General features: G+C 39.8%; 1 protein-coding gene across 1 annotated transcript in view; it reads left to right on the plus strand.

Moving 5' to 3' along the window:
• XKR4 (XK related 4) overlaps window positions 1–27,669 on the plus strand; it is a 227,886-nt gene that overhangs the window by 128,825 nt on the left and 71,392 nt on the right. The window contains exon 2 of the mRNA XM_036403995.1: window positions 8,377–8,576. Coding sequence (XP_036259888.1) covers window positions 8,377–8,576 — 200 coding nt within the window. The remainder of the gene's footprint in view (window positions 1–8,376; window positions 8,577–27,669) is intronic.

The following is a 27,669-nucleotide window of genomic DNA, read 5'->3' on the forward strand; positions in this document are numbered from 1 at the left end:
ACAAGTGGAAACCAAGGGAGCCTCTGAGAACCTCTGAGGTCCAAAGCAATTTCATCAGCTTTTGATGAAGCAGTGCCTGTAGTTAAAGAGCACGCAGGTGTGCAATGCCATGCAGGAAATGACAGTGCAGTAAAACTTCTTAGTTGTGCTGCTGAACATGTCTAAATGTCCTTGTCCCATGATTGAAACAGGAAAGGCAGCTGTTATGCAGCACCAGTGGCAATGCCTGGTGAAGAAACTGTGAAAAAAAAAGCTACACACATCTGCAGCATACTGTGAATTTTTTTATTATTTCACTTCTGCATTCTCTTTTTCAATTCTAGCCCAGAGTTGATCGTGCAAAAAAATGCACCGATGTTTATTCCTGAGAAGTATCTGGGCAGCACCTAGAGGAGCTGTGGCCAGTGGATGTGTCATACTGCCTGACAAGGCTATGCCATCCTTATCACTGGCAGTGGCATCATCAGCTGCCTGTCCGATGGGTCCATGGCCACCAAGCTCTATCTGTCCCCAGCGCTGTACAAGGGGAAAGCTGACCTAGGGATGAGCACCACAGGCATGGCTGGGGCAGCACAGGACTTCACAGGGGATTGGGATGCAACAGAGGCTCCAGGTTGATAGGGAGCCCTGGGAGGCAAGTGCATCCTGGGAATATCCCAGTTTTGACAGGAGAAACATGGAAACAATTAAACTAAACAGCAAACATGCAGGGGAACTTCCATCTGATCTGGCAGCATGTGCCAGGCATGCTGTGGGAATATCACCTCACTGTGTGCAGAGGAAGAGGGTTTGCTGCCTGCCTCACCTGAGTCTGCAGGGTACAGAGAAAAGGAAGGGACATTAAATTACTGTAAAGCTAGAGGGGTCCTGGCAGAGGACAGTCCAGCATCCGAGCTGCTCAGTGCAAGCATCCAGGCTGCACCTCATTCCAATACAAGGAGAGTTGTTTCCTGGAGAGTTGTTTCCTGGAGATTTGTCACCTCACACATGGTTGAATCCACAGTGGGCTGAGCAGTGGGGCTGAGCAGCTGAACCCCAGGGGTGAGTTAGTAGGGGAGCAGGTTGCATCAGAGATTTCTTTAGACCTGCCTGCCTTCTTCTCATTAAACCTGGACCTAGTCCAACTTAGTCCAGCCATCTTCCTCCACCACTGGTTCACAAACTGGAAGTCTGCAGTTTGCACATGTCAGGAAAGGAAGGAAAGTGCTGGGTAGGACTGGCTGCAGTTGGGGAATTCATAAAGTAGCTAAATTCAGATGGCCATAAAATTTTAGATGACCATAAAATGCTGCTGTAATATGACCCATGGCCATTTGAGAAGGATCACCCAGTCATAGAGGATGCTGGGGAATGCTTTATAGGTTGTAATGAAACAGATGTAATCATTTTGTTTATGCTCATAAAGTGTCTTGCTTTATGTTATAGGAAATAAAGCAGTGATTTTTCTGATATCTTAAATACTGCAAAGTAAAATTAAATACAAGGAGATGGATTTTGTTTTTTATCTTTGTAAGGTACGCATATTCTGGAAATCAGTCTTTTAATGTCTCTTATGATGAAATATTCCCCAGTGGGATCTGTCCTCACATGGATCTCATCTCAGTGACACAGATAAGGATGCTGCACTCATAATTCAAAGTAAATTAAGTCCAGACTTTTGACTGCTGGTAAATTGCCAGAACCATGCTTAGTTGGACAAGTTTTTGTCACTGCTGTGCTCCAGAATGCATTTCAGTTTCCTTTTGCACATTAAACCTTAATGGTCGCATCAAAAATAATTTGATTGGAAAATTAAAAGTTGGATGTTTTTTCCTTCCTAGGATAAGGAATCAAAACTGAAGGGATTTGTTTGTTTCTTCAGAACAAAAAGAATAAGCATTAGCATGTACTGCTAATGCAGTAAGTATTCCTTCTAAAGAAACTTTTTTATTTAAGTATTCAGGCACACCTAAGAAAAAGGCACATAAGAAGTAAAATAGAACAATCTGTTGTTATTGAACAGAGCAAATACTGTTGAGATACAAACACAGTTAAGTTTTCTTGGGTAACTAAGCAACAGAAGAAAATACCACTTATCTGAATTGCTGTTTATTCTACTGATTTGTAGCTCTGCAGTAGTGATTTTTATCCTTTACACCTCAAACATAGAAAAAACAACTGTTTATGGTATGGCTAAATTGTTTAATATAGTGTTTGATGCAGGGGCAAATTAGGCACCAGAATAAATGTCTAGGACTGCTCCAAATAGTCATTAATGACTTTTGGTCTTCTCACAAGTTCTTTACTGGATTATGTAACATAAGCAGGCAACATAAGCAGGCATCCTCTACAGACTTAGGCAATTGCAATAAAATGGACTACATGAGGCATGAAATCAGAATAATTTCATTTTTCCAAAGAATGCAAATGGTCTCTTATTCATGTGTATCATCCGAAGGACTTCTTAGATAAAGCACATGGTAACAATGTAGTCTTTGACACTTCCAAACTGAAGATTTTTTTTTCTAGAGCTGTATATATTATCATCAGATGGATAATTTCATTATGGTGAAAATCTGTAGTAAGTGCTCAGAGCCATAGTCAGACTGGACTCACATATGGCTCTGCACTTGCATATGCACATACTTGTTGTGCACGCTGTCTAAATGAGCAGCAGATGAACATAACTTTTCCAAATCTCAAAAATCTAAATTTATAGCTAAAGATTTTCAAAAGTTATGGGACTGGAAGAATGGAGGTAAAACCAAATAACAAAATTTGGGGTGAGAATCCCAGAGGAGCTCAGGAGACTGGAAGACATTGACTGAGCCAAAGTAGGTGCAGCACGAGCAGTCAAGTCCTACATGCTTGGGAACAACAGATCCACCAGTAATAAGGGTTTGGTTTCTCTTTTTCACTTATAATAAGCCTCAGCTATCTGTATGAAAAAGAATGGTGTCTGTGAAGCACAATGGAGCAGTTTCTGAAATAATTCCTTAGAAGGAATGGACATAAATAACATCCAGATACTATGAAGTAAATTGGGGAAAACTCAAGCTCTGTTAAATCACTACCAAAAGTAGTTTCAATGATACCAGGATATTCACCAAAGGTCTTTTATAAAAGAGGAGATGAATTGTAGGCAGGTTGGAAATCCTTAGCACAGGTACCAGTGGCACCTAAACACTCTTCCCAAATAACTGACTCTGAGGATTTGTCTCCTGTTTGGTAGCTATTCTGGGAGCCTCCTTGTCTGCCTTGTACTGGAGCAAGACCTGGGGAGAAGTTTTTAAGAATAAGGGAGAAAGGAGTCAGAATTTTCTTCATACAAGAAAAAGGCACATCCAATCATGGGCTTCTGAAATATCAGCTGGATTTTAGTGTGCTGACTGAAAGTTATACCTGTCTCCTGCAGAAAGGTATTAGATTGGTCAGCTGCCAACTCCTGAGGAACAAACTCTGTAAGGTTATTTTCATTCATCCTAGTTAATCAAGCAGTGGTCGTACAGCACTTTAAACATGGAAAGCACTCCTATAAATATTTGGTATTATCATATAATTACAGTACCTCATCTCAATTAAATACACAAGTAGGCATGCTTTAATCATAAGTGAATTGTTATCAGAATTATTTCAAATGTATGTATCTCAGTCTATGCTGACCATCCTCAAGATTGGTATGTGAATCTGGAGCAAAATGAGGGCTCTGGATTTTGGAAATACTAGAGAGCCACTGTCTTATCAGAATGTATGTCTGTTTCCCTATAACCAAAATACATTTTTTCCCAAATACAAATGTAGACAATTTTTTATTTCTATTTGTCTTGCATCTTAGACCCTATTGTGGACATAATGAGTAGCCTGGTTTTCTGTTTGTCTCTTTTACTTTACCACTTTCCATCATTGATATAATGGAAAAAGAATGTCACTTGGTCTTGTCTCAGATTCTCATCCTTAAGGGTTATACTTTATCAAGGTCTGTATACTGTGCTGTGTGATGCACTGAAATAAATTAAGACAGTTAAATGCTGAAAAATTCTCTACTTCCTTCAAAGGTTAAGATGTTAAGACTCAAATAAAGATATATATGTTGCCATCTGATTATCAGTGATATAGTGCTTCTCACTCCATTGTATTAATTCTGAATATAAACTTTTTTAAATCATCATTGAGACTGAGATCCCAAGCAGTGATCTGTCTTCAGAAAAAAAAAAAAAGAGAGAGTAAAAGAGTAATTTTAAAATAAAAATGTTTTGATAATGCTTTTTTATAGTACATTTCATACAATCACAGACTGAAAGAATGGTTTGGGTTGGAAGAGACCTTGAAGATCATCCAGTTCCAATTCCCTGCCATGGGCCAGGGAATTGGAACTGGACCAGGTTACCTTCCACTAGACCCGGTTGCTAAAAGCCCCATCCAGTCTGGCCTTGAATACCTTCAGGGATGGGGCATTGACAACTTCTCTGGGCAACCTCTTCATGTCTTGCCACCCTTACAATGAATAATTTCTTCCTTATAACTAACTTAAACCTACCCTCTTTCAGTTTGAAGCCATAACCTTCAGCCTCCTTCAGGTACTTGAAGGCCACAATAAGATCTCCTTGGAGCCTTCTCTTCCCCAGGCTGAACAACCTCAACTCTCCCAGTCTGACTTCACATGAGAGGTTTCATAATCCTCTAACTGCAAAATCTCTAAGAAAATCAGTTATGTCTAAGGTCTTCTACAAAAACAAGAGAGTTATTAAATTGTAGGGTCTTTTTGTGGTGTGGGTGAAGTGGTGTATTTTTATTTGGTTTTAATCTTCTAGAGAAATAAGAGACTTTAAGATAAACTTGATTTATTAGACAAAGTGGTTACTTTGCTAGATGGCAGTATCATTACCACGCTCCCCATTTCTGCTTCTTTTCCTTTTTTTGTCAGGTGCTGTAACTCTTAATTTTTCACTGTTTATCATCTCTTTACATATCAATTAAATGCTTTTTGGGAACATGGATAGGCAGGTTTTGTATATTTGTAAAGCACCAGCAGAAGACTGTAGTTGACTAAATGCAATCACAACCAAAAAAATGACATTCACATCTGTTCTTTCAGGTTCATTGACATCAATTTACCTAAGATATTTTGCAATGCAGAACTATATACTGTTTTTTCCTATATCTTTCTGGAATAACTGTACATAAGAGTCACTACCTGGACTCACATAAAAATGTGAATTTCTACCAAAACAATACCAGAATACCAAAATAGAAAAACCCTTCAAATCAGGAACTACCTCTGACTGTGTCTGTATGGCATTTGCTGACAATAGGCCTCCAGTGAGGGTGTCTGAAGTGGAATTACATAATGCATATATATATAAAATGGAATGTGTCATTGCTGCAGTGTTAAGCTATATTTGGAAGCCACTACAACAAAGCACTTTCTTTCTCCCATTTTTTTTTCTTCTGTATTTCACAATCAGAAAAAAGTGTCTTTGATATATGAATCATTTTATTAGACCTTCTTTTTATTTTAATAACTGCTAATTTGCACACCTAACATCAATTGCTGGTGCAATTAATTGTGGATGCAAATCAGAATGTTTAGCTGTCTAATCACCTGATTATGCCTATAAATCAGTGACAGTAATTATGTGTGTAAATGTTAATTTCAGCCTGCAATTAATTTGGCCAAAATTGAAAGGACAGAAAAAAAAATCACCCTAGGCTGAAATTTGGTCCCCAGTGTGTAAAACCAGAAAGTATCTTCCTCCTGTACGTCTTGTGTTTAAATTGCAAAGAGCTAAGTAGACCAAGAGCAATGATTCCCCAGTCCCCAATAACTCACTGCCAGCATTTCACAATAAAGTGCAATGGGAGAGGAAATATTTCCATACGGGTTCATTAATCACAACATATTTGCCATGCACAACCACTCTGCAGAGCAGGTAAAGAACCCTAGGGGTCCTCACCTGCCACAGTATGTCATTTTTGTAATAGGAAAAGTATTTTTTGTACAAATGTTGTAGAACTGAAGTTGCAGATGGCTCCACTGGCAGAGCTAGAGCCTCCTGGCACAACTTTCAGCAGCCACAGCTCCTTTAGGAATTTATAGCAAAGGTTAGTGATATCTTAAAAGAATGGTGTTGAAGATGCTGTCTGGTCCCACTATGTGCAATATTCCAAGGTGTGCCCCTTGGGAGGACATGTTAGGCAGGACAAACCAAACCCACCCAAACAATAAACTGCAGAAGGAAATAAAAGCCTTTCCTGTCCCTGTTGTGCTGCAGGACTTTAATGAGAGGTCCAGGAACAATTAAATGGATCGTGACTGAGAACCAGTGGGTCCAATGGACCCCATTAACAGAACTGTGCAGCAAAAGATGCCTTTCCAGCTCAGTGGCTTTCAGATCTGGGCAGCAGGCCATTCCACTTTACCTAACCCCAAAGACACCAGAGAGGCCCAGTTATCCCATCATACTCTGACCCCTCTAGACCTTCTCAGTGTTTTGCATGAAAGTTACAGTTGGTATCTTGTTTACTGTACCTCTGTGGTCTCAATCTCTGAGCAGCTCATTGCTGCTTCACTCCCACACGGGACTTTGATAAAATTCAAAGCCACCTGGTGTGATTTTAATTTAAATGTGAGTTTAATGTGTTTTCCTTTTATATTGCTGTGATGTGCATTGTCAAGAGAAATGCTGCAGGCTCAGATCTGTCCTCTCAGCTGTTTCTCTGTGCTAGTCCCTGGTTTTGACTCGTGAATATTCCTGAATAAAAACTGCTGCTCCGCATAGAGTGTGCATTGGGTCCAAGGGTGCATTGGGTCATTCTTCAAGGGGGCAACCAAGTCTTGGGCTCTTTGCCAGTCAGAAGCCAAAAGTCTTCTCATCAGCATAAGACAACTCCAGAGTTACAGCTGAGCAGAAATTAGAGGTTGCATGCAACCTTTGTAAAAGGAGATTTCACTATTCACCATGCTCCACCAGTTAGAAAAAGGGTTTTAAGACAAGAACTTGTGGAAAGAAGAAATACTGAAATACTTTATATTAACTAATTAAAGCAATTCATATTGAAAGTGGTTAAAATTTACTAAACTTTTTCTAATTATAAAATAGGATCTCACTTTAAAAAATTGCTGTGAAGACATATTAAAAATATCATAAGAAAATGATGTCAGGAACAGGATATGAAAGATACCTCAAGAAAAAGAGAAACAAAGATCCACATTAGTTAGTAGCCCCCAGGCTACTACTGCAGGACACAAGGCACCCTGATGCAAGCCAACACCTTAATCTTCAAAATTTTTCATTAAGTGAGACTGGGGATTTTTTTCAGCCAGCCTTAATTAGTTTGGAACTAAAATTGCAGGAACAATGTGGGAGCTTTTCTGACACAGAATATCTGAGGTCAGATCAGAATAACATAGCAGATCAAAGGCCACCCAGAGTGATCACTATGCTGTGACTCAGGTGTGTCATGGGAGGCTGCTGCACGCTCTGCAAGGGTCACCACAGGCATCACAGCATCTGGGTACTAGCCTTCAGAAGACCTCCCTTGCTTCCTAAAACCACTCATTGCTCCTGCACCCACCAAAATCTAGCTAATGAGCTGTTTTCCAGGTGTTTTTCCTGCTGATTGCACAGGGCACAAGAGCTGAGGGGCTTTGCCTCTTGCTCCCTTTATCTGCTGGTTACTACAGGGAGCAGCAGCAGCCTGTTGGGTTCCTGGCTCCTGCTGCTGCTTACTGCTGCTGCTGCACGGGAGCTACCATAGTGAGTCATTTCTGATCTCCAAGGGAACCCACAGCCACATCTCCACGCCTTCTAAAATAGGAACTCACAGCTACATCTTCTCTCTGACTAAAATAATCAAACTAAGAGAAAAAAAACCACAATACATTTGGCAGTATCTGAAATACTCAGTGTGTCAGATGGGGCGAAAAGCAGGACAATAAGCTCAGCCATAGCAGAGCTACAGGCTAAGACCACCTCAGAGTTGCAGTGCAGGTGGTTCTCCAAGTCCTAATACAGCTATGCAGAAAAAAAATTAGTTATTTGCATGTTTTCATTAAAGAGACCGTTTTGTTCCTCTCATTATTTGCAAAACCTCTCAGGACGGCCATATAATCAAGATATCATCTGTATATTTCAAATTAGAAAACTGGGTCCTTGAAAGAAATATTATTTAACAAATAAGTCAATGCTAAGCTTTTTTAATGGCCTTATAAAGGCTAGTCTTGTCTTCAGTTTAGTTTACTCTTATCACATCAACTATTATAAATTGAAATACAATGATCTTTTTAAATAAGCGTTCATTATTTTGAAGTACATTGAACAAAACATTGTCTGCAAGCAGAAGTAGAACATGTAAAATATCATTCTGTGCTTCTATAACCACTCTCTTTCATTCCAGGTATTTTCACACGATGTACTTGGGTATCCGGAGTCGACAGAGTGGAGAGAATGACAGATGGCGGTTTTATTGGAAAATGGTGTATGAGTATGCAGATGTGAGTATGCTGCATTTGCTAGCCACCTTTCTGGAAAGTGCACCACAGCTGGTCCTGCAACTCTGTATTGTTGTACAGACTCGTACACTCCAGGCTCTCCAAGGTAGGGGTTCATTTAATCTATTTATTTTTTATAATTTTTGGAAGATGTAATTTCCACGCATACATATTTATCCTTCGTTCAGACTGCTGTGTGCCTTGTAGTCCTGGCATAAGAGTAGATCTTGCCTGCTAGCTGCTATTTAGCTGTTAACAATAACTCTGTCAAGAAAGACTATGTTATTAGAGGTTTTTTAGCCTTTCTTAATGGCCCTGGGTTGTGGGTAGGATTTAAAATGTTTTGCTTTCTGCATGTCTTGTAATAGAAGAGCTTCTTCTGATTATCCACTGGGCCAATGTGAAAATTGCATCAATCAAACTATTACTCTTCTCCCTATGCTTTTTTCTGTGAATGTTCAAAACCCTGCAAACTGCAGTAATGAGGTTCATATGGCATTATGCAAAGCAGGAGACAGCACAGGAGATAACAGCAATTGTGTGAAGATAATGGCAATGTTTATGCCCATCAGCTCTCGGCCGTGCTCACCTGAAATAATACAAATCATCTCTCCAGCAGTACTCATTCCCTCACACTCTGGGTTCCTTCTAAGGTTGATGCTTTCAGCAAGTGTGGTTACTTCTCTAAAATGGTAAATGCATGCATATGTCCTACTAGATGGCTTTGTTAGTCGGTGATACAGATATTGGAATATCTCACTCAATATTGCTTTTTTCATGCTGCTTTTGGCTACCTGACAAGCTGTCCTTTTGTATTGTGCCATTGTTTTGCCTTATGGCTGCACCTGGACAGAACTTTTTAGCAAGGGAATGAAGTGAATGTGAACCTGGAATCCAGAAGGTGACAAAAATGCCATGAGGCAGTGAGGAGTGAAGGGAGGAGGAGAGAATGAGAGGGACAGAGGCAGGAAGGAAATGCAGAATTTTGTCATTTGCTTTTAAGGAACAGCTCATGTGCTTACCACTGTGCAAGAAGAAAATGTGACAGCTCCTTGCTCCAAGAAAATGTTGGGTCTGGTTAGCTTATTATGAGTATCATGCAGTGAGTCTGATTGGCTAAAAAAGGATTTGGTACAAAGTGGGTAACTGTGTGAAGATCTTGATCCTGGGCAGTTTCCTGTGGATAAATCAGAGGCTTTACTTTACAGAGCTCTGAACTGTCATGCATTTAAGAGCTGTACTTCTTCCTGTGTTTTTTGTTTCATTAGATCTAAAACTCTGCCACCTTAATGGGAAAAGAAAACCAAAGTTTCTATTTTAATTAGTTGGTGCTCTGTACAAGTAAGTTTGCCTATGCACTTCCTACTGCAATTTCTCAAACTGTTATCATTGCAGAGAAGGTATTATTCCTTCAAGATTTGTGTTCCCAGAAAAAGTGAGTCCAGAGAAAGACTTAGGAGAACAACATAGGCAGAATACAGTATGGTCAGCTGTAATTTAGCTATCTTCATAAACTATTAATACAGAATGCCTCTTGTCCTCATTTTAGTGCAATAACAGATCTCTCTCTGAGAAATGAGCCTGGTGAGTAGACACTAAGCCTGTGATACACTCTGAAAGTGGTTAATTAGAGAAGACCTGAAATGCCTCAATTTAAAAGGCAAAAATGGTTCCTACACCCTGCAATCAGCTCTGTGAAACCTATATATCAGAAACCAGAAAGTAATAAAAACTATAATTATGGATTTCAGTTGAGAAGATTGATGGTATTTAGTTATGCTCTCTTCCCCCATATTTTTCCAGCTTCCACAGAGAAAAAGATCAATTTAAAAAAACTAAAAAAAAAAAAGAAAATTAAAGAAGATGCTGGATTTTCTTAAACAGTAGTACCATTATACTCTCATGATAAAAGCTAACATGTTTTAGCATCTTGCCAGCTGTGAAAATCCTTTCTCTGTTTTCTCTCCTTTCTTAAAGAAATGGTAAGGCTAATGCGTTGCACCATAGGATGGTGGATTAGCTGCAAGGCTGCATAAGAAGAGCATAATTTTTCTCAGTGGTATCATGCTACAAATGGGTGTTTTAAAAGTCCCAGCCATAAGGTATTTTCTTCAGCTAGCTGTCCACTCACTGAGCCTGTTAGAGAGATTTCCAACAGGGATCAATAAACAGGGTGTTTGATTGATTTTCTTTGTTTAGGGAATGCTACTGGGTTTTTATTGGTTTTATTGTTATTTTAGTTCTCTGTCCCACAGGAAAAAGTTATTAATAGAATTGTTAAGTGACATTGCTGGTCTGTGTTCTTAAGAGTTTATGACTTTCACAAACCACAAATTTGGCACGGGAAATGAATCGACTGTAAGCAGGGTACTTCTAATATTAATCCATTAATTACAGCAAGAAAAACTTCTAAGTATTTTTATTTATGAAATTCTATATTTTCAATTCGAAATGCAACAAAATAGCATTATTCCCAACAGAAGAATGTTATCAGCATTACTAAAGATTCCAAGTTTTTAATGGGTATTGGCTTGGTTCAGACTATTTCTTATTGCAGTAACTAAGTCCTGCTAATCAAGGGAAGACATATGTGCAGACCTGCCCATGGATCTTTGTGGGGATCATGAACAATATTGCGCAATATCTGCAAAACCTTCCCCCTCAATCTCCCATGCACTGCAGTACAGACCACTTCAAAAGCCCTGAGGATACACCACAGGGATCCTTTAGCACTTGCCTGGACTCCCCAAGCATGAATTTTAAAACTGCAGTGTAAGCTTCTAGCAAGGATTGTGTACCCTGTATCATGACCCTGCAGCACAGCGAGGCTTGTGTGGGAGGCCATCGACAGACCTTATGGAGTGGCATCTCTCTTCTGCATCCTCATCCAGGGATATCCCAGTAATAGTAGCACAATAGCCAAATTATCATCTAAAACCATGATTCTTCCTTAAGATGTCATCAAAACTGGCACATTTAGAGGCAATGTTCATTTTTATTCTGCCTACAACCAGCAGCCAGGTCTCACCTGAGTGGAAGGAGTGAAATTGCTTGTGGGGGAAGCTGATGATTTCTAGATGCAAAGTTCTCAAGAAGCCGAACAACTTCAGTTTGACAGTGGGCTAAACTGGAGCTGTGCTAATACCCCTCTCACATCCACCTTTTCCACTCTGGTGATTCCTTTGAGTTTGAAGAAATATCTACTCTCTAGAAGACTGACTGATGTGCCGTGAAATAGGTAATTCCTTCCTCTTTTCCTCACAGGAGTCTGTCCCTCCTGCCTTTGCTCTGAGCACAGCCAAGCTTCCTGAGACAGGGGGATATCAACAATGGGTAATGCCAGCCCTGGGGAGGCAAGGGAGGACATGGCATCACGGTGAGGAAGGAAGGTCAGGGCTGTCCCTTTATGTGGCACCTCATCTTGGAGTCCTGCCCACAGACTAGCAACCATCTCTTGGCACTCTTCTTTTACTTATTTCAGTTTTCCCACTATGCCATTTTAAAAAGGTTTCTCATCTTAAAATGAGTAAACTCTAGCAAGAAAAAAATCCTGCTGACCATCTGATTGGAAAGACTCCCATCATACAGTTATCACACAGATACTACTTTCCTATTCAAGATATGGTGTTCTAACCACACATAGATGAGCAGATAGACAAGATTACTCCCTGGATTTACCACAGATTTCATTATTTATACTGTATTAATTAACACATTGCTTAAATTATAGATTAGCTTCTCATTCCTGTTTACTGCATTGACAATTTTTTCTTCATCAGCCCCTGGGAGGTTTGTTCTGGTTTCTCCATACAGTGCTATTAATCAAAGTCTCTATCAAAGCTTAATCAAAATCTAATCAAAGTTTATGTCATATAAAGCTGCATTTCTTAATGGGGACTGACAGTTGTGCCAGAAGCAAAACGAAAAGTTCAGACCAGTTTATAAATTCATCAAGTTTCATGGAAGTCACCACACACCACAGAGCTACTGGATTCTTCTGAAAATGCATTTCCAGGAAATCTCCCTGGCCAAACATTTTCCCACTTTCTACCAACTCTGTTGGAAACCCTACACTTTATATGCTGACACCACTGCCAGTATACAATGTTTACAGTGCCACCAAGCACCATTCTCCAGTGCTTCTACTCCAAACAAATTGCTGCTCCTGCCTGAGCTGAAGAAGAATCTCAGACTTGATAGCAGTTTATGACATAGCTGATAGGTTCAAACTTTATCTGGCAGAAGCAAATTATGTTGTTCACTAGTTGTTTATAAAAATCCTCTGGCAAAGCTCAATGCTGTGCATCAGGAATTCAGAATTTTCATATCAGCACAGTAAACTGAAAATCATTTAAGTCTACAATTTTTTTGTGAACAACGTTATGCTTTTGCACAGCTTTTCTTTTTTGTTACCACACAGCAATTTTGGATTGCTCTGTAAAATGCTGCCTACATTTGCCGTGCCCTATAAATAGATAACTAAATAAAATTCACAATTCTGATGCAGTATTTTATACAATTCAATATATATTTGTATGGAAATCAGGTGCAGCATTTGAGTTCTGGGCAAGTTGCCATTACTTTTCTCTGTGTTGCCAAGGTTCTGCACCACAGCAGTCCAGCACCCAAACTTTCCACAGAGAAACTAAACCAGAGCAACCTATACTTACAGATTCTGCTTGATACTTGGCAAAACAGATTTCCAGTGACAAGGATCAACAAGTATGATATACTACGGAGTAAATGTGTTTTCTAGAAATGACTTTTAAACTGATCCGCAGGTCCTTTTGCAAATTTTAAAAATGTTATCTTGTGCTCATTAGGATAGAGGCATCATATTAACATACCCTTGTTTCTGATAGTCCAGGAGAGGACTTCCTGACTGAAGGCAATCATGTCAAATAATCTATTTCATAACCTGATTACAATCTTAAAACTAGTTATACCCCTAGTATCTAATACACCAGTTGAAAGCTTCTCGGATTGACATAGACCTGCTGATGCCTGTCCTGACTTTTTAATTTTATCAGCAGTCTGCACACATTTGTTCTAGTGCCATTCCTGTTTTTACACCTGTTCCCTAAGGAAATGGGGTTCCTACAATTATATAGCCCATTTCTGTCCTTCAGTCCTGCTTTTAAGAACTTCTGATCCATTGCAGTACTTCAATCAGTATAAAAGAACAGCCAACATCTCAAAGATAATTATGTTTTCTTACATGTTGTAAAAACAAAGCAGTCAATGCAAATAAAAATAAATTAAATAATTATGATTTTAAACAGATTTTTTTTAAATGGAGAGCTTCCACTACAGGGAAAAGCAGTCAGACTTCAGCCAATATTTTTCATTACCTACCAGCCACCAGTCATCCTTCCAGACAAGGAATTGCACTGCTTTCCCCTGCCCAGTGGGATTGTTGTGAGTGACAAATGGGATTGGGGAATAAGAAATACTTTGATGGAAAAGTGGAATCATTCCTCCTGCTGTGCATTCTTTCATCTCATGAGAGTTTCTGAATTTTCTTCATAGACTTTTTCTTCCTCAGTCCCAGTCTGAATTCGTCTTTGGTGTATACAGATGACCAAGGCTGCACTGAAGACTCTACATGACATTTATCCAGAGCTCCCATATTTCTCATGGCAATATCTCACTAGGTGTGATCTAGGATTGTAATTCCCTGTTCACTCAGGTATTGGACTAGTTAATTCTAGTTATTTCATGGTCCTTGAAAACACACAGTCTCTTCCAGTGTCATATCGCTCTGATGAGACTTCAATTACATTATAAAAATATATTAGCAATTAAATACCTGTAATGAAATTTTGTCTCTTTTCTACTATTTCCAGCCTGCAAGGTGCTCCTGATTTTTGCACATATCACTCTCCTTTCCTACATTGACAATATCTCCCAAACACTTACTAGTACATTATGTTTCAAATAAAGGTCATTAAGAAAAGTGTTCAGACAAGATTGGTTCCAAGTGTAATCAGTATTGAAAAAGTAAGAGTAACTCTACTCCATCTCAAGGGTTCCTCATGAGCATTTCAACATAATCTGCAGTATCTTTCTTTAATTAGTTCCTTTACCTGCCTTATTTCTCCTCTGCTATTTCCTAACCTCTCGAGCATCACCAGCACTTTCCCATTAGCATTGTAGTCGCCATTCTGCCATGTGATAGATTAGATCTGCCACACTTTACTTGTTGAGAAAGGGTTTATAAAAGAAAGCTATTGAGCTATTCTAGACTCTAGCTCTCTTATGATCTACTTCATTTTTAGTTTGTCCATTCTTTCTCATACACTTTCATGTTTCAAGGCCAGGTTGGACGGGGCTGTGAGGAATCTGATGTTCCTGAAGGTAGTCCTTGCCCATGGCAGAGATTTGGAACTAGATGACCTCTAAGGTCCCTTCCAACCCAAGCCATCCTATGGTTCTAGATTTACCTTTGTTTTCAGTTAGTTATTGCTTTAAAAGCTGCTCTAAAGCTTTGTATTGTATTGAAGCCTGCATTGTAGCCCTGCTTCAGCCAGCTACTTGTGAAATGCTTCCTTTTCAGTCACGTGGCACCACTTCTGAGTGGGGATAGTTAAGATGATGCTCACCAACAGCACGATTTCATACATTGGCTTATTTTGAATCCTGAGACAGAAAGGTTTTGGTTGCATTGGGTGAAAACAAGGAACTTCCAGTGTTGCTTCCATCTACAGTAATACAAATTTCCTTTCTGTTCTTATTTTCTATCAGCTGGGTCTGTCTTTGAGCTCTTATTTCAAGAGCCCTTATGGAAAATTGTCCTATATAGCACAACCTTTATTGCTCATCATTCTTTTTTTAATTTCAATCAAAGAACCATTTCTGAGGTAGGTTTTGAGGCTTTTTTTTTCTGAAAGTTTTTGGGTTCAGTTGTCAAAAGCTCCAGAAATACTTCTGTGCTTTGCCTCAAAGAAAATCCAAGTCTTCCCCACAGAGAAGTGGGGAACAGAACAATTAACTTCTGCTGCCTTCACTCATTTCTCTAAAATTCTGTTAGACTTACTAACAGATCTATTTTTGTTTATCCCTCCATTGTATATAAATTAAACCAACATTTATGGGATTCAATGCTATTTTGCTACAATTAGATGTCCTGTAACAACCTCTATGCTTTCCATAACTAAGTTTAGAAAGAATCCTCTGCTTTCTCTCAGAAAAGCTGTCAGTTGTCACACCCTGGAATATCTGGGCTGCCTTCAGCAGCACTTGTTCTCCAGCCTATATCTGACAAATCAGAAGCTACCATAACGAGACAATTCTGTGAAGAATTTCTCCCTGTAATAATGGTTTGAACAGCTCAATCCATATCCAAATTTAACTCTGGAATTCTACAGCAGACTCTACAACTACCCACAATCTTTCCCCAAAGTGATTTTGTATGCAAACAGAATCTGTTTTATCAGGGAACCCTTTCTGAAACACCCTGCTGTCATTCCATTCACACACACTGCTTTTGCCATTATTTCCATCTTTTCTGAATACCAGCTCTCTTTCAGCACCCATGTCCAGGGAGTGATTACGAGGCCATGGGTGTTCCTGTAACCCTACAAGTCTTTGTGTAACCCCATAATGCCTCATGCCCTGTATTTATTTCCTGTGTTTCCTGATGTCCTGTCCATGTCCATTCATCTATCTAAAAGTATGATTCATCAATACAACTTGTAAAAGCAAGAAGCAATGTACACAGGTATTGTCTTCTTAACAAACCCATTTTACTGGACTTCAACCCCTGAAAGTCAATCAGAGATGACTAGTGAATATTTTTATTTTTTCTGTTTAAATGCAGTAAAATAACCCTAAATCCTCTTGCAGCATTAGTAATGAGGGGAACTGCATGGAACATTTTTTCATAATAATATGTTCTGGTGACTCTGTTTTTTACTGAGTTTATGCTGATATCTTTATCCTTGTTTATTACTTGTTAAGTGGTCATAAAAAGACCAGAGGATCACACAGAACTATGTAGACATATAAATGTAAGTGTGCATTATGATGCAAAAAATACCATTTTGGGAAGCTTGGCCACTCATTAAACATTTTTTTCCACTCATTACATCATAGGAAAATGAATAAACTATTTGGGTCATTCTGAGTGAATAGCAATAAGGCTTCATAACATATCAGCATAACATCCTTATATGTAGTTTAAATTTAAAAAAAAGGAATTAAAAACAGTGTTAAGAAGATTTAGTACACATTTTACTGCTACTCTTTTTGTCCTCCTTCTTCTCACATTAGCTATCCTAGCTACATTTGCAGATAGAGCTGTCTCTGGCTAAGCTTCAAATACCTGTTGGAAGGTATCAATAAATCAGCTGGTTACCAAAGATCGTAGGTAGGGGCCTCCTTCACTAAATTTTGAAAAAATCATGACATATATTTGGATATCTGAACACAACTTTAGGTACATATTTTGTCATACCTTACAGGTATTATACCAGTCTGAAAGAAAATAATTATAAGTGCTTCTATAAACTTACATTTGCATAGGAATATAATTTAAAGATTGGTTTCTCAAGGCTTTTTGATGCAGTTTGCTCAAGTACCAAGCTGGTAATCTCACCTCTGGGTGGTATTTCCAGCTCAGACCAGTTGAGTGTCTTGTCACAGAATGAAAGAATAAGATAGGTGTGAGGGTCCTCAATCGATCATCTGGTCCGAACCCTTCTGGAAGCACAGCCATGTTCAAAAATCGATCAGGTTCCTCAGGGCTGTGTCTGTTTGAGTTTTGTGCCCTTCTGTGGTTGCTGAGCCCACAGCCTCTCAGGTGAACTGTACCAGTGCTCAACACCCTGGCAAAAAACTCTTTTTTTACTTAAATCAGATTTTGCCTTGCTGCAATTTTGACTCATTTTGTGCCTCTAAGTTTGAGGGGTTTGTATAATTCTCCTTTTAGGCAGGAGAAAATGACAATTATATCTCTCCTCTTGATTCACAGTCCTCTCCCTCAGGCTACACAAACCCAGCTCAATCACCATAGTCCTTAACACTGTGGCTATAAGTGGACAAGGGAAGGCTTACAGATGTTATATACCTGGACTTCTGCAAAGCTTTTGACATGCTTCCCCACAGCATCCATCTCTCTAAATTGAAAAATGATGGAGTTGATGAGTAGAGAGCTAGGTGAACAAGACAGTGGTTAGATGGTCACATTGAGAGGGAAGTGGTCAGTGGCTCAGAATCCTGATAGGACATTGGTGGCAAGTGGTGTTCCTCAGGGGTCCATATTGGGACCAGTGTTATTTAATATCTTCATTTAGGACATAGACAAAGGAATCGAGTGCACCCTCAGCAAATCTGCAGGTGACACCGAGCTGAGTGGTGCAGCTGACACACCTGAAGGATGGGATTCCATCCAGAAGGACCTGGACAAGCTCGTGAAGTCATGAGATTTAATAAGACCAGGTGCTGGTGCTGCACCTGGGTCAGGTGGGGTGATACTGGGGTGTTGATACCCCCAGTATCAACATGGGCTGGGGGATGAACAGATCCAGAGCAACCCTGATAAGGACTTGGGGGTGCCGGTGGGTGTGAGGCTGGACATGATCTGGCAATGTGCACTCACGGCCCAGAAAACCAACCATATCCCATGCTGGGTCAAAAGCAGCATGGCCAGCAGGGCAAGGGAGGGAATTCTGCCCCTCTGCTCTGCTCTGGTCTGGCAAGATCCCACCTGGAGTGCTGCATCCAGCTCTGGGGTCCCCAGCACAGGATGGACATGGACCTGTTGGAGTGAGTCCAAAGGAGCCCATCAAGATGGTCAGAGAGATGGAGAACCTCTCCTACAAGGAAAGTATAAGTAAATTAGGATTGTTCAGCATGGAAATAGGGTCTCCTAGTTGTGGCCTTTCAGTACCCAAAGGAGGCCTACAAGGCAGATGGAGACAGACCATTTGCAAGAGTATGGACTGACATTCTATGATCCTGTTATTTAAGTAACCCTTCACTGGCCTTGCTCAAGTTTGTGACAGTATTTCCAGTACTGGTGGCCCAAAGTGAACATGCAAGAGTTTTCCTTTGCTATGTAAGTCTTCTTGTCACTCCTCTCAGCCCTCTTGAGATCGCTCTGCAGGGCAGCCCTGCTCTCCTGCGGATCAGCTGCTCCCCTCTGATGGATCCAGGCTTTAAGGGTGTTATGAGCCTGGAGTTAGTATGAAACGAAATTCTTTACTGCTGCAGGGAATGGCGAAAAAAAACCCAACAAAAATTATTTTCACATTATCTACAGATTTTAAATGTAATAGTGCCTTCACAAAGCTGTCAATGTATACACAGTGGTAAAGATAGCCTGAGACACAAAGTAGTGCATTTAGTTTCTGCAAGCGTGATATATTGCCTACACACTGAATTCTACTTGTTGGGGAATGTCAGAAAGTTGGTGGCATATCCTTCTGCTCCCTTTTTGTTGTGCTATAAGTGAACTTGCCAAGGAAAAAATTTCCAATTTCATTTTTGGGTTCCTGTGTTTTTCATGACTGGTACTTTTGCTTGGGAATGGGAAAAAAAGTGATGCATGCTTGGCACAGAAAAAGCTTTCCTGTGTCTAATATAGCAGTGAGAAATTTTAGTCGTGATTGTGTCTTACCCAAAGACTGCACAATACCTCAAAGATAAGAATTAATGTGAATTCTTCATCATGCAGTGACCTTTAAATCTTCAGTCACAGAGCCAAAGTGCATGTCCAGCTTCACACCAAAACCAGAGATCTGAAATTTTCTGTCATTTTCATTGCTAGTGCATGAGTGCATGTTAGTTTGTTAATCTGTAGGATTAATTTTTTTTTTTTTTTTGCCAAAACTAACCAGAAAAGTAATCTTTCCTGATGAGAGTGATTTCAGCTGTAAGTTGCATGTCAAAGTGGGAATGCAGGTTTTAAAATGTGCCTCATATGACATCCAAGTTTAGTGGTATTCAGAATATACTACAAATGATGAGATTTGTATGGGATTTCATACCTGTAACTAGTTTTATACATATTAGTATTTTTGAGCTGTGTGTTAGATGAGTATCAAGCAGCAAATATAAAAAAAAACCCCATTGTATTTTTGCTTTGTGCTCAGAGTTTTGCCAGTATCAGTGAATAACCAGCGTTAAAGAGAGACTCAAACAAAAGGTCCAGTCAGGTACAGGAGGTTCACCCCTGTGGGCACCTTCTCACTGAACTCAGTGGAACTGTTTTAATGAATAAAATCTACTTGCTGGGCTGGGATTTATAGGAGCATTGTTTTACAGAAAGGTATTAAGTAGCTGTCTTTTATGTTAAGCATGACATTCTACCTAACCTAATGGGGATAAAAACCTATTAAGTGTATTTTATTAGTTTTTGGTTTCCTAACTAAATTATAATGAAAATGAATTTAAAATATTTTCCTTTTTCCAGTGGGTGTTATTTCTCACAGTATGTCAGTTAATAAAGTGATAAACTGTGTTCTGTTCTCTGTATATAATGAATACAGTTTAAAAACAAATCATTAATAGCTTTTCTGTTACTGCTGAAGAGAGAATTTCTAGTTTTAGTTTTGAGTGGGGCTTTTAGCATATCATTTATGCATGGGTGGCCAGTGTGCCCTTGGTAGTTAAATAGCTTGGGCAGGAACAATCTCGTGGTATGAGGTTACTCAATTACTATTGATCCCAGGCCCTTATAGCTAATAGACACTGCCTCTGTGTGTTCTTCCCCACCCTCTGGACATTTCTAGATGCAGAGGAATTCTTCCATACTCATAATTGAGTTGAAAGTGTGAATTGAATCCTCACTCAGTGTGACAGCCACAAGTAGTGCCCCCTGTCATCCTCCAGCAGCCCTCCAGGACTGTCACAGAGTTTTGCAGGAGCTCTGACAGCTGCAGCCTCCCCGGAGCTCCTACCCAGTGAAACCAGGAAGACCCAGGAGCCCCGTGGCAGGGTCAGAGAGCAGCCCAGGGACTGATTGGGAGCATCCTGCAGGTGCTGAGCCCTGGGGCTTTCAGGGCTCACGTGTAGCAGAGATCAGAAGCAGCAAACTCCTTCTGCCAGCTGCCATATCGCTCTGAGCGAGGCTGCTGCCGTGTCCCCGGCTGTGGGGACAACAGAGTGACTCACGAAAAACCTCCCAAATCACTGCAGTTTTCAGTCTGCAAAGTGAAATAAACTAACCTCCATCTCATGCTTTATGCTGTACTAAAATCTGCAGTAGCTCAGGGGCTGCTTCGTGAGCTGTGCTGTCGTCCCCATCACAGGGGCAGTGAATGACGGGGTGTACCCCTCCTTCAGCCATCTGCTGCCAGCCCGGCATCAAAGCCCTCTGAAAGCTTATGCAACTTCAGGCTGTTTTCACGTTTTAATGAGTGCCCTTGGTGCTCTCATAGTCTCCTCCTGCTCTCTGGATAAATGTATTGAGTGATTCATTATCATCAGAAAGGTGGATGAATAGATAGATAGATAGATAGATAGATAGATAGATAGATAGATAGATAGATAGATAGATAGATAGATAGATAGATGATAGATAGATAGATAGATAGATAGATAGATAGATAGATAGATAGATAGATAGATAGACAGTCTGAAAAGAGCTGTTCGAGCACCATCTAGCTAAGCTGGATCTTTGCCATGTCACCCGTGCCATTTAGAGCTCATTCTGAGCTCCTAGGTTAGTCACTCTTGGTAATGAAACTAAATAAGTAAGATGCCCTGAAGCCATAAAAAAATTGAGCTCTGGTGATTTTCTTGATCCTGACCCTAAGTGACATGGTAGCATTTACTCTCTGTATATACATAGCAGCTTGTCATCCTTAGATATAGCTCAAAATGCAACTGCTTTCTTCAGTAACTGGGCTCTATGCTGGTTTGGCTCAGCAGAAGGCAGAAAATGTGCAACTTGAGTCCAAGGCAGCAGTAAACTGAAAATGGCTCTCCATGCCTTTTCTTCAGACCCACTGTAGCCCCAGCAAATCTCTCTCACACCATGAGACCGGGACTCTCATCTAGAGGTTTTCAATGATGTATTTTCACCTGCAAGCACAGTAGACACTAAAATCATTTGCAATAAAAAGAAATTCTGCTAGGGAATGAATATTTTATTTCTTTTTTCTTGGCATTTCCTTTAAAAAGCATGATTTTACTTTCCACCCCAATGGAGTCAGTTTTGTTATAAGGAGCACAGAAATGCCTGAAAGTATCTTGAATGGTGATTCAGTAGGAAAGAAATGGGATTACAATCATTTGCTTGAAAAGAAATCCAAAGGTGTTCTCTGTTTTTGAGGTACCTTCTTTCACTTCCTTGATAATGAGTGTAGCAGCAAAATCGGGAAAACAAGCTGGGAAATTTGCACGATGTAGCCATACACCTGGCTGACTCATTGCCACACCTGCTCTGGGCTGGTTCACTTTCAGCCACTTCAATGCCATTCCTTGAGAGGCAGAGCCATGCAAACAAGGGCAGAAACAGGTCTTTGGCTTTGCAGCAGCAGCACATCCTGTGGCAGCAGCCTTTGGAGCCAGATGGATTTTCTGAGCAGAGCATAATGCATTGCAATTGAATTGATATTTTAAGCTAACACATGTTTAGATCAGAGAGGCTCACAACACAGTCACTTACAATACACGGCTGATTGCTTCATGACAGAAGCAGCTAAATGCTGTAATGGGGAAGGTGGTATCAGCATTTCACTTCTAAATTTTGATTCTCAATTACTTAAAGCAGCTGTAAGAATTCACTTTTATCTGGGGCTTGAACAAGGACATGAGCCAAGACCCAGAGCAATCTAAAAAGCAGTAGGAATTTATTTCTTTATATAAGAGGGCAGCAAAATCTGCTACCCCAAAGGCAGGGTCCTGTGTTAGTTTCTGAAACTGACATACAGTTGAGGCAATGAGAATGGACAAAGCTTTGAAAAAAGCTCTTCTGAAAAGATCAGTTGGATAACATGTACAGAGCTGCAAATGATCTCTAGGAAAGCACATTAGCTATACTTCACCTAACATGAAAGCTGAAGGACCACTGAGTGGCAAAGTGTGTTGAGGAAGTGTTATCTTTAAAACATTTGCCTGTATAAGGTATCCCTTTGTTGTCAGGCATCACTGAGGCCAAGCACAACCAGTAAATGTGACCAAGGATTGAAGAACTTTATTATTATTTATTGTTATTATGAGTACTATTATTATTATTATTCAGCATTCTAACAGCAAATGCTTACAATCCAGCCATTGTGTCTTTCAGAGTTCTGCTTTCTGAGAAAGAAAAAGCATTTTTATTCATGCAGGCTATTCCTGAACTGTTTATTGTAGAGTTTTTTATACCATTCAGTGAAGTGTCCTGCTCTAGTTGTTATCAGCAAATGAAGTAGCAAGTCCATCACAACTGACTTGTGTTATGTTTGTTCCTGCACTTGGGGAACTCAGGCATCAAGGGCTTTTTTTTTTCTCTTACTCAAGATTTCATCAATAGCAGTCATCAAGACCAAGTCTTTCAGATTATATATTCAGAAGCACTTTAACTGGCTCTGCAGAACAAATTAGGAAGATCAGACACTTTAAGAATATCTTCTGCTTTGACAGTATCTGTACATACTGTGAATCAATTTCCAGATTTGATTCTAAGTAGAGCATTTTTTATGCAGTTTTGAAACAGAAGAGACAGAGAACTGCATATACAAAAGTTAAAAGTAAGATTGAAAGGTATTATGGAAGATGGTTACACAAATATCTGAACATGAGTAATTTGTAGAACAAAGTCTTCAGCTAAGAAAGGATTCCAGTTAGAGACTTTCACACATTTTTCTACATATGAGCTGTACCTGCTATTAAGTAAAATAGTCCTGCTGGGAAGGCTATAGAAAGATGGTTCTCAGATACCAAATTTCTGGTTCCAAGAACTGTATATTAAAATTTGCCAAGTCTGTAAAGAGAGAAGATAAGATGTGAAATCTTCAGAAAGCTGGAATGTAATGAAGAGAACAGCCAGGTTTTTAGATCACATCTTTGGGGTGATATTTTGGTTTCTTCCTATAACACACCAATAACCTGTTACTTTGAAAAAAGCTTTAAAAATTGCATGTCTAAAGTTAGGAAAAGAGATCCATAGTTAAGCACATAAATATGTAATCTGCTTTCTAAATGTGTAACTTAAAGAAAAATTTACAGTTATGTGTTTGTAAATACATTGAGGCTAGAGAGGAGTTTTCTAAAAACTTGATGATCCAAATGACATCTTAACCCACTAAAAAACTGAAATCATATATCATTGAAAACCATGGAAATATTTGAGTCTTTTTTATGATATCCTGTGAAATCATTAATATCTTGTTGTCTTGTAAAAGTAATAATCCAGTCACAAGATATTTTACAATTTATAGGGCTTTCATGACTCCCTTAATAAGCACTATAAAATCATTACCAAATTTTGAATATATATTTCTTTAAATAAATAAATTTGTCTGGAGTACAACTAGGTTTTCTTTAATTTTTGCTCTTTTATTGATGTATCTTGTACCTATCAGACTATGAGCTTATGAGTCTACATTTTTGTTGCCTGATAAGATGGCCAAAAGGAACAAATTTTTTTCCCTAAGGATAGTATAATTAGTTAACTACTGTTTAGTTTTTGATTGTTTTCCCCATAAGGACACAAAACCACACATACTATTTCATTAGCACCTCACTGATGAGTGCTAAAATGTTTATTAGTTCTTGACTGTAACTATTTGATGCTGGTTCCAGTTCAGTACTACTGCCTAAATATTCATCCCTGGCTTATTAATCCATGGTGACAAGTCCTATTTCCTCCTTTTTGTCCTCCCCACTATTCCCCCACCCAAACACACCTTTTCCTCACTGTTGTTTGCAAAAGACAATGACAATGTTTTAATGACAATGTCATAAATTTTGAAGAAAAGGGAGGTAACGCTTTCAACCAGTATTTCTGTTGTCAAAACCAAATGCTTTATCTTCTGAGTGTCTTTGAATATAATCATTTAAATATTTTCAGCCCTCTAAAGCCATTACCAAGGCTGTAATGGTACAACTCACATGGTGTTTTTATTATGGCCTCTCCCAATAGTTAATGTCAGGTGTCAGATGATAAAGAATATATTTGGATCACAAAGATCACTCTCCTGCTAGGAAACACTAAGAAACTATACTATGCAAACAATACTATCCCACAAAATGCAAAACAATAACCAACAAAAATTAGCATTTTGTCATTAACTGTGTGCAAAGTGAGGCAAGAATAGACAAACTGTGCAGAGTAGCTCATGTGTTTATGGGTGGAGGGATTTAGGACTGAGATTTGAGATTTCTGTGCAAGCTGGCACTGAATTTGCATTTTTCCCCAGCAGGGGCATAAGAAATGTGCCCTCTTCTCCTCACCCAGGACTGAGAATTCATGCTGCATGTAAGTATCCTAAAAGCTACACATGTTTGGCAGGAGTCTGCATCTCTGCTAACATTTCCTTTAAACAACTGCAAGAAAAAAGAAGTTTAAAAGAAAAAAGCAGTAGCTACGTGCATGATCATAAATTGCTCTAGCCTGCTTGTTTCCATGTCCCAGTAAGCTTCAGGGTTTCACCAGAGAATGCAAATTGAAACTGACTGCAACAGTTGGCTCTAGATTTTGTTGTCAGGGAGCAGTATTCATTTTCCTCCATGCCTGATTTCTCTTGCCTTTCTGCTCAAGAGAAAAAGAACAAAAGGAGATAAGGAGGCAGATTGGGAGAGCATGGCTTAGCAATTAAAATACGCTAAAATTATACCTTCTTCCTGCTATGAAGTGCCATAACCCCAGGATACGAAAAGCTAGATTTAAAATAGCAGAAATGTGCTGTTATGAGCAGGGAAGAAAGAGGCAACAGATAAAGGTACTGGCCAGCAGAGTACAAGCATGCAACTGAGCTGCCAAACCTGAATTTACATTTTAATTCTCCCCCTACACAAGCTTTGCTCAAAGCCATTGTGAGGCACCGTGGATCCGAGCCCTTCTGCAACAATTGCTGAAGAAAAGCACATGGCCCATAACTTTTCTTCCAGCCAAGATTCCATCTTGGAACCATCCCAAAACCTGCACCCTGGGCAGTACCCAGCAGCCTTGCAGAAGCAGGGCCTTGACCCCTGCTGAGCATTGCTCATGGGGATCCCACCCACGCCTCCCAGCCTGGTGTAACTCCTCTTTTAAGACCTGCAGGAATCACAGGCAGCCTGGTGCACCCCGTATGTCGCTGCCAATACTCCCGTGAGCCTCGATGGGCACACCAAGCTCAGCTGTGACCTTTAGGCCAGCCAGCTTCACATATCCCAGGGACAGGCTGCTCTCTCACCACACTGGAGCTGTTTGAAACAATCCTGGGCCCCTTTCATGGGTGTCTGACAGAGGAGAGGTAGGACATGAGGGATCTCTGCTAAGATTTCACACTAGAAGTTCAGTTTCATCTTCAGTTCTTGATAGACAGTGATTTGCTCTGGTTTTGGTTCAGGTTCAGGTTCATTTCAGCTCAGTGTTTTTCACTTCTCAGACATCAGCCACTGTCACAGGGTTACTGTTGTTGCCTTTTTCCCAACCTGGAAATGAAACTCTAAATAATTTTAGTGAAGAAGTAATATGAAAGGGGATCTTTATTTGAAGGCCTTCAGAGGTAGTATGGAAAGATGTCCACAAAAGCCCCACCTGCCTCCTCCCCTCAGGGGTGAGAACATTTTTATTGGTTTTAGGTAATTAGCATAATTGATAAAAAACACCAATTAGGAGGGCAAGTGGTGATGCAATTACCCCCCCCCAGGTCAGCCCCTTCTCTGGAGCCCCCTATTCAGCACCAGCTGTGCTTTGTCCATGAGAATCTATCTCCAAGAGTCGTTCCCAGCCTTGGTTCCCAGGAAGAACCAAGACAGCACAGAGCCTTGTACCCCCCAGGACTTGGAGCTCTGGAATTTGGTTTGCCTTTCTGCCTAGGAAAAGGCCATGGAAAAGTACTGAGCAAACTAGCCACTAATACAATAGGTGACAGAGTTACAAATATATGTGTGAAGAATACAGAGGACATATAAAAGAAAAAAAAAAAGGCAAAACCTAAATGGCATTGCTGTGAGCTATTATTTTGGAGGATTCTGGTGGATTATGCCAATGCTCTCAAATAACCATTGATCATCTGACTCAGGCTCTTCTTCTGACTTGTATATTAAATGAGCTGACATTTGTTTCAGCTCATTTTGTTTCCTGACAGAATCCAAGCTATCTCAAATGACCTTTTTTTAGGAATGCTCTTCTTTCTGGTCTCTGCTTGGATGGGGACTTCATATTCCATTGGTCTCGGTGATCCACTGTTCCTAGAGATACTCATCCGAATATCCAATTCTTCTTGTCATCAGGGTTTTGTGCAAGAACATGCACAGTTAGGTCAACAAGAGAGAAAAAGTGTCTTAAACTAGCTATTCCTCAGGCAGTTGTAGAGGAAAATTTTGCCTGAAATAAACATTATGCCAAATGGAGACATGTCAACTGTCTGAGCATGCTTAGATTCTCATGTAAAGAAATTACTGGAAGCAGCTCAAAAACTAGCAAGGTGTCTTTGTAATTTTTTTTCTAATTTGGAACATAAAGTGTCAACAATGTCCTGCTTACACTATACTGATACAATTTATGGCTCAATACTTGAATCTCTACCATCAACTGCCATGGGAGCTGCCTGAACGATGGCTCTCTATTATGTGTGGAACATTTCACACCATGAAAGTGTCCCCAAACACTTAACAGAGTTACATAAAACAGTCTCAGTAAATAATAGCAGGGAATAAATTAATCTAAAAGATTTAGGCAAAGGAAAGCAGAAATAATTCAAACACTTAGTCAGACATGCAGCACAGAGCTAGGCAGTAAATGATGCCTTGTATTTCTGTTGAAAATACCTGAAATAATTGTTTTGTTTTTTCCATTTGCTCTCTAAAATACTGACGCTGCCTCTCAAGAAAGCTAAAGAGAGTTAGTGTCATAAACAAGCAGCCTGGAGTCTAAAAGAGGCAGCCACACAGTGTGTTAAACTTTCTTTTCAAGAAACCATCCATTCCTGGTGTAACAAGCTATTTAAACCAGTCCATGTGATTAGAGTTATTCAGCTGTGGAAAGCTGGGCATGTATTTAAATACCTTGCTGAATTGTGAAGATGATACTGAGGAAACTGCATGTTAAGGGTGGAATT

The sequence above is a fragment of the Molothrus ater genome, chromosome 1, assembly GCF_012460135.2.
Source record: "Molothrus ater isolate BHLD 08-10-18 breed brown headed cowbird chromosome 1, BPBGC_Mater_1.1, whole genome shotgun sequence".
Classification (NCBI taxonomy): Eukaryota; Metazoa; Chordata; class Aves; order Passeriformes; family Icteridae; genus Molothrus; species Molothrus ater.